At 39.9% G+C, this 6,735-nt stretch overlaps 1 protein-coding gene across 1 annotated transcript in view; it reads right to left on the reverse strand.

Moving 5' to 3' along the window:
- Positions 1–2,528: 2,528 nt before the first annotated feature.
- rasgrp3 (RAS guanyl releasing protein 3 (calcium and DAG-regulated)) overlaps positions 2,529–6,735 on the reverse strand; it is a 33,888-nt gene continuing 29,681 nt past the window's right edge. Inside the window, exons 14-17 of the mRNA XM_085369604.1 lie at positions 5,949–5,985; positions 4,994–5,143; positions 4,149–4,537; positions 2,529–2,760 (exon numbers count right to left, since the gene is read on the reverse strand). Coding sequence (XP_085225730.1) covers positions 2,752–2,760; positions 4,149–4,537; positions 4,994–5,143; positions 5,949–5,985 — 585 coding nt within the window. The 3' untranslated portion in view covers positions 2,529–2,751. The remainder of the gene's footprint in view (positions 2,761–4,148; positions 4,538–4,993; positions 5,144–5,948; positions 5,986–6,735) is intronic.

The following is a 6,735-nucleotide window of genomic DNA, read 5'->3' on the forward strand; positions in this document are numbered from 1 at the left end:
GTATATTCATGCATAGTGTTATCTATATATACACGTACCCATGCACTCATACAGAAATACTGATACACATAAATAGATCTGTGTGTAATTACAGAATTTAATTAGATGATGTAATTAGGTGCCAGTATTAATAATAGAAGAAGACATTTGCTGGAAGGATCTGAAAAGATAAATAACAACCCCGAGAAGTTGAAAGGGAAGCTTGAGGTGGCAGTGTTCAAATCAACAATATTAGTCTGAGTAAGGTGGTTGGTGATTTCCAAAGTTTGACACCATCTTTATTGTCCTTAGACTGAGGTCTGCCAGCTCTGAGCTGGACTCCAGACCTTCATCGATGGTAAATGGCCTGTATTTGTATAGCGCTTTTACTAGTCCCGCCTAGGGACCCCAAAGCGCTTTACACACCCAGTCATCCACCCATTCACTCTCACATTCACACACTGGTGGAGGCAGCTACAGTTGTAGTCACAGCTGCCCTGGGGCAGACTGACAGAAGCGAGGCTGCCATGTCGCGCCATCGGCCCCTCTGGCCAACACCAGAAGGCGGTAGGTGAAGTGTCTTGCCCAAGGACACAACGACCAAGACTGTCCGAGCCGGGGCTCGAACCAGCAACCTTCCAATTACAAGGCGAACAGACCATGAACATCATGCAAAGCATCCTTGTTTACATTGCTCTCAGTGGTTGGAGATCCTGTCATGAAGTCGGCCTAGTGAATCAGATGTTTCACTACTCCAGGGGTTTCCTGATTGGTATATTTCTGGATATCAGAATGTTACTTTGTAGGGCTAAAAATGGGGCTGTAAAAAAAGAAAATGAAGACAGAAAATGAATTATTCATTCAACAACAACAACAACAATAATAGTGAGTAAACGGGAAAAAAATTATTTAAAAAAAGGTGAACTGGTCCTGTCTTGCCACCAGGACATCCTGTTGTGTAATCACTTATAGCAGCTTCAATAGTGACCTACACTATGTTGCAACCTCTGCCTGTCCACTCTTTATTTTTACTAGAACTAATGGATGTTTTTATTACTTGCATTTTAAAAAACATTTATATTATTAATAAAACTGTTTGTTACCGCAGTTGTACCAAATATATTGACTGCACTGTTTACTTCTCAAGCACACCATCATACCTACAGTAGAATGGTTGACAAAGAAAAGAATCAAAGAACTGTAGTGGTAACGCCTGGTCAAGGTCCAGACCTCTCATTGAAGGAGTAGTAACAGATCTAACAGTTTATCATAATAATAGTAATAACTGGATGATTGTTTACAAGTGCTGCAGCCTCTGCACTGATAAGGGTAACCCCACAGTGCCTGCATCTGCACTATACAACCTTAAAGCCTCTGTCAGTGCGCCCCAGGGCGGCTGTGGCTACAATGTAGCTGCCATCACCAGTGTGTGAATGTGTGTGTGAATGGGTGGGTGACTGGATATGTAAAGCGCTTTGGGGTCCTTAGGGACTAGTAAAGCGCTATATAAATACAGGCCATTTACCATTAGAAATAATCGTCACTGGCTCATAGTAAAGCTAGTTTCCAGAAACATTACCAAATGTGGCCACAAGATGGCACTCATTTACAGGAGCAATAAAGCTTTTATGTGACAGAACTCTGCTAGGAGTTGCACAGTGATCACTTTCTCTTTAGTATATTTAATATATATTTTTGAATATTACACTGTTTAAGCACCACAGCATACATTGTTTCTTGATTTCTACGTCAGATCCACCCCTCGCTTGTCATGTCCTATAAAGACCAGGATGGTGATGATAAAAATGCTCAGCTTCAGGCTTCCCAACAGGACCTCACAAACAACAGCATGACTAAAGTTGATGTAGCAATAGCTAACTTAGTTAGTGGGTGTGACTGACTGCACCTTGCACTGCCAGGCTCAAAATCAGACACATGATTTAACTTTAAAGTCAGTGGAAACATCAAATTACAATGAAAAACATCCCTTCAGATTGCAAAGACAAAATGGCATGACATTGCATAAATATGTACTTTTTATTTGTTTTGACACAGAAAAATAGGAAAAAACAAAGCACAACGCATATTTATGAAACCTTCCACACTTGATGGTGTACAGCATTTGTAAAAAATGCTTTTATCATCTTTGATAAAAGATCAATGATGGGAGAGAGAGAGATCACAACAGAATGATTGAGGTTGTCTGCAGCATTTGTTTTGCTGAAAAAAACCCTGCAAGATCAAATTAAGGTGGGCCGCTCTGCAGCTGTCACTATAGAAATGCTGTTTCATGAGTCTTTGTGCTAAATGTTCTGTTGGTTTCCCTTTACATTCAGGTTCTGTTTCCTTTTATTTCCATCTACACATACAAACATCCAAAAAATTCCCTTTGCTATGATCATGTGACATCAGGATCTTGATGCTGCATCTCTTTATTAAAATCCAACACCAGATCATTTCTGTTCACATTCTTCCTGAGCTCCATTTGAAAGCGCGACGATGTAAAGCAACTGGCCAACAATCCATAAGGAAAAACCTTCATCTTGTGTCTTTCTGCCTGGAGCTAAAACACTGTATGTTATAGAGCTCTTCTCCCTGACTTCAGCTCTATGTCGCTCTGTCTGTATTGTGCTGAAGTCTTGAGAGGACATGATGACTCCATGTTTTTGAAGGGGGACCTCAGAAAGCCAAGAATATCCCCCTGAAGCTCCTGGTCTTAGCGACTAGGGGCTTTCTGGATCTCCACGAGTGCTTCTCACCACTGTAACCGAGTCAGCTGTTCTGGAGTGGAAGAAAGAGGAGAGACATGTGTGTTTGGGTTGGTGGCATCAATTTATTTACTTTTTATTTATTTTAACTAAAGACCAGAGATGGGCAGTAATGCGTTACTATAATCCGATTACTTTTTTCAAGTGACGAATAACGTAAGGGATTACTATCGCACACTATAATTAGATTACTGTTACTTTCCCGTAAGCTGCCTTACTGCGTTACTAAATTGTCGTTATTTTGTTTGTGAAAGTGTCTCATGACAATGACGTAAGGGTGTGCAGATCAACAATGATATGGAATGTGGGAGAGAGTACATCCATGCAGCATTTAAAGCATGGATGTACTTACATTACTTTTAGTTTTCAAGCAAACCTCCACCCGCCTCACTCCTGCTAAACAGGTGAACATAGATTTAAGAGCGACAGGACTCAGTGCTGCTGAATGATTTTATTTATTTCCTGCTGTGTTTTACTTGCATCTATTTGAAAGAGCGAGTGTAAACACAAAACATTATTATATTTTATATCATTGAATATGCAGAACATAGGTTTAAATGTTAAACACATTTCTTCAAGTCAAAGATTGTTGCATATAATTAAAATTTTTGCTTAATGCAATGTGCATAAAATTGAAAGATTAAAACAAATAAAAAATTTTAGAAAGAGGCTTTCCATTTGATTCAATTTTATATGATGGATTATGCAGAAAAAGTAGAATATGGCTCAAAGGTCTATTGCTTTATTACGTATTCAGGTTGTGTATCATGTTTTTGAAAAGTAACTAAGTAACTACTTATATTTGATAATAAGTAATCAGTAAAGTAATGGGATTACTTTTTGGAGAAGTAATCAGTAATGGTTAACTAATTGTTTCAAATAACTTGACCAACACTGGTCCTAAGTCACACAGTAATAAGTTATCTAATCCAAAAAGAATCAAAAGTAGAATGTGAAGCAGAGCCATCAGTCTGGGTTCAGGAGACAGACAGCTTAGTTGAATTGGGTGACCCTGAACCATGCCTTAGTTATTACTGGTTTACACTGGTTGACTTCCCAGGATGCACTGAGCCCCTCTCTTCTTTCCACTGCTGATGTGTTTACATGTCACTACTGAATGTCATTAACTTTGGTCTTGTCTCTCTATGCACTGTTTTTTCCTTTTTACTCGCAACCCAACCGGACTGCTGACCAAGGTCTCTTCCTGTTAAAAAAAATTAAATTCATTTGAATTCAAATTGATTTATATAAAGACGCAACAAATCCAAAAAATAATTTAAAAAAAAAAGGTTTTCTTCTGCTGGTCATCAAATTGTTGGGGGTTTGACTTTTACAAATGAAACACTTCCGGCCTAAAATTTGATTTTTGAATAAAAATCCACAAATAATCTATTCCATTACCTTTGTTCTGTGTGTAACCCTGTTCTGTACATGCTCTACAGAGACGTCTGGCTTCTCCTGGGAGTCTACACTGCTTCCAGTGCAGTGCGGTGCAGAACCTGCCTGGTACTGCCTGCCACTCTGGTTTTCCCAGCAGGCAAAACCCTTGTTTTTAGACATTTTCCTGTGAGTCCTGTATTTCATTTTGGGGAAGGTGTGAGCACCACTGTCTGCCGCCTCCCAGGCATGTTCAGGCCACAGTGGTTCAGTCTGGGTAGCCTGGCTTATGGTGGCTCTCTGCAGGCGCACAGAGATTCTCTGGGCTGAGCCCGTCATCAGGGTGATGGACTGAGTGTCGAGAGCTGGAACTGCTGGTGTGACAGCGGGGAACTCAAACACCTCGTCCTCATCTGGAAAAAAAAAAGGAAACACAAAACAGAGGACTGTGAACAAATTATTTATAGTGTCATGATACACCTCTGGTATTTGGGCTTGGTTGCAGCTGCTGAAGCATCAAATGTACAAGGTAAAGGCATTAGTTTTTTTACTATAGTAGTGCTCGGGTATGCTTTCTCCCTCCTAAAACCCCAGTGATTTTCCTGTGGTTTAAAACCTTACGTGACTTCTGAAATCACAATTCCAGGCAACTAACAACTCTTGCTACATAGTATCATGTCATCTTAACAAGAATAAATGTAACAAGTGTTAAGTCGTTGAATTTCGTTCAGATCATATATGATCTAAGCACGCACCATAGAAACATTAAATTATTTTGTTCTAATTATAAGTTACACTTTTGCAAAGGTAATAACCTCCCATTTTCACTTTTTTGAGTGTATGCAGTGTTTGCAGTAGCTAAAAATGACCTTGACAGGCAGGCAACGTGGGGCTGCTGGGCAGTGAGCTGTGAGTTCCTCTGACTGGAGAAACGCTGCCCAGAGAGCCGGAGCGAATCAGCTTCCTACAGGCCAGAACCAGCAGCTCACGGCATTGTTTATGACAGTTAACACCACAGTCTGCAAAGCAAAAATAGAAGCATATAGTCAAATGTGTTCAAGTATCCATAGTATCATGGCAGTTTGGCAGTTCTAATGTGAAGATCAACTTGCTTTGTTGTTGGAACAGCAGCTTCATAGGCAGCAACAACAAATTCTCACATCAGCCTAACTCATACCCTTCTCTTGATTTAGCCTCTACATCACGTGAATGTCAAATTTCTTTCTCTCTGCAAATGGACGTCCACCTCAGAGGATCGTGGATAAATCAGGACTGTACAGGACTCACCACCCAAATACAATTTTGCATTTTAGACCAGCATAGTGTGTAATAACTGCTTTTTGTGTCCCACCTGTAGCCATTTCAGTGCATAAAGTTTGACATTTGTGGCTACAGGAATGATAGTTGATGAAACACTTCACCTTATGTGTGAATTATACTTCAGGGGCAAATTAACTTATGACGCAAACGGACTCTAGACTCGCTGTAAATGTCTAAATCAAGCTTCACTACTCTGAGTTTTTGATTGTGCCACATTGTCTTTACAATCTTGATTTGATTTATAAGACGCCTCTAAAATTCTGGTTAAAGTTACAAAGAACTAGAGTGGCTGCCCTCACCATTAAAAAAAATAAGGTTGGTTATGTAAGTCATTATTAACGATGACCTTAAACCATGCTTTTTTTTACTTATCTTGCACCTAACCCTTTAGGTTAGGTTGGATTTTTTAGCAATGATGATTTCAGAGGGGGCTAATTGTTATTTCTCTCTATTCATTTTTGTTTTCTTGGAAGACCTTCACAGAAGAAGCCAGTGAAATTATACCTTTGCATTTGTACCCCTGTTTGATGATCCCCCAGAGCTGTAAAAGAAATAGACAGAAAACAGCATCAGGTCACAACAAAGCACAGCAAATTTTGAAAACAAACAGGACACAATTACAACTGTTTGCACTATTTCCAGCAACTCTGTGCACGTCTTTTGTGTCTGTGCTTTGGACTCGGGGTAGTATCATAACAGTATGTACCCAGGTATGTTTAGGCAACTGAGAACTAGCAAGCAAAGACAGACCCTGTGAAATAAAAAATAAAAAATTAGAATGGGTGGGACAGGGGTGAGCACTGTCACCTCACAACAACAAGGTTCTTAGATTGAAGCGTTCTGCGTGAAGTTTGTATTTTTTCCCAGTGCTTGTGTGTGTTTTCTTTAGCAGTATAGGAAAAACATTCGACAGTCCAAAGACCTAAAGTGACCACAGGCAGATAAGGTGCTGAAATTGTACAGATTTAAAGCTCTGTAGGAATTTGTGGTTAGATCTGGCTTGTAAATGGACTTACACTTATATTGCACCTCTTTCCTCTATTTGAGCACTCAAAGTACTTTCTAAGTCTCATTCACCTAAACACACACACACACACACACAGACACACACACACAGACAAGAAATACATTTTTGGACTTTTAACTGTGTTTTTCTTTTAACTTTTACAGCATTTTGGGGTGGCTGTAGCTCAGGCGGTAGAGCAGGTCATCTACTGATCGGATGGTTGGTGGTTCGATTCCTAGCTTCCCCTAGTCTGCATGTCAAACATCCTTGGGCAAGATATTAACC

Source organism: Diplotaxodon limnothrissa, linkage group LG13, assembly GCF_057381915.1.
Source record: "Diplotaxodon limnothrissa isolate DT_005_m linkage group LG13, D_limnothrissa_male_GT1.1, whole genome shotgun sequence".
In the NCBI taxonomy this organism is placed as follows: domain Eukaryota; kingdom Metazoa; phylum Chordata; class Actinopteri; order Cichliformes; family Cichlidae; genus Diplotaxodon; species Diplotaxodon limnothrissa.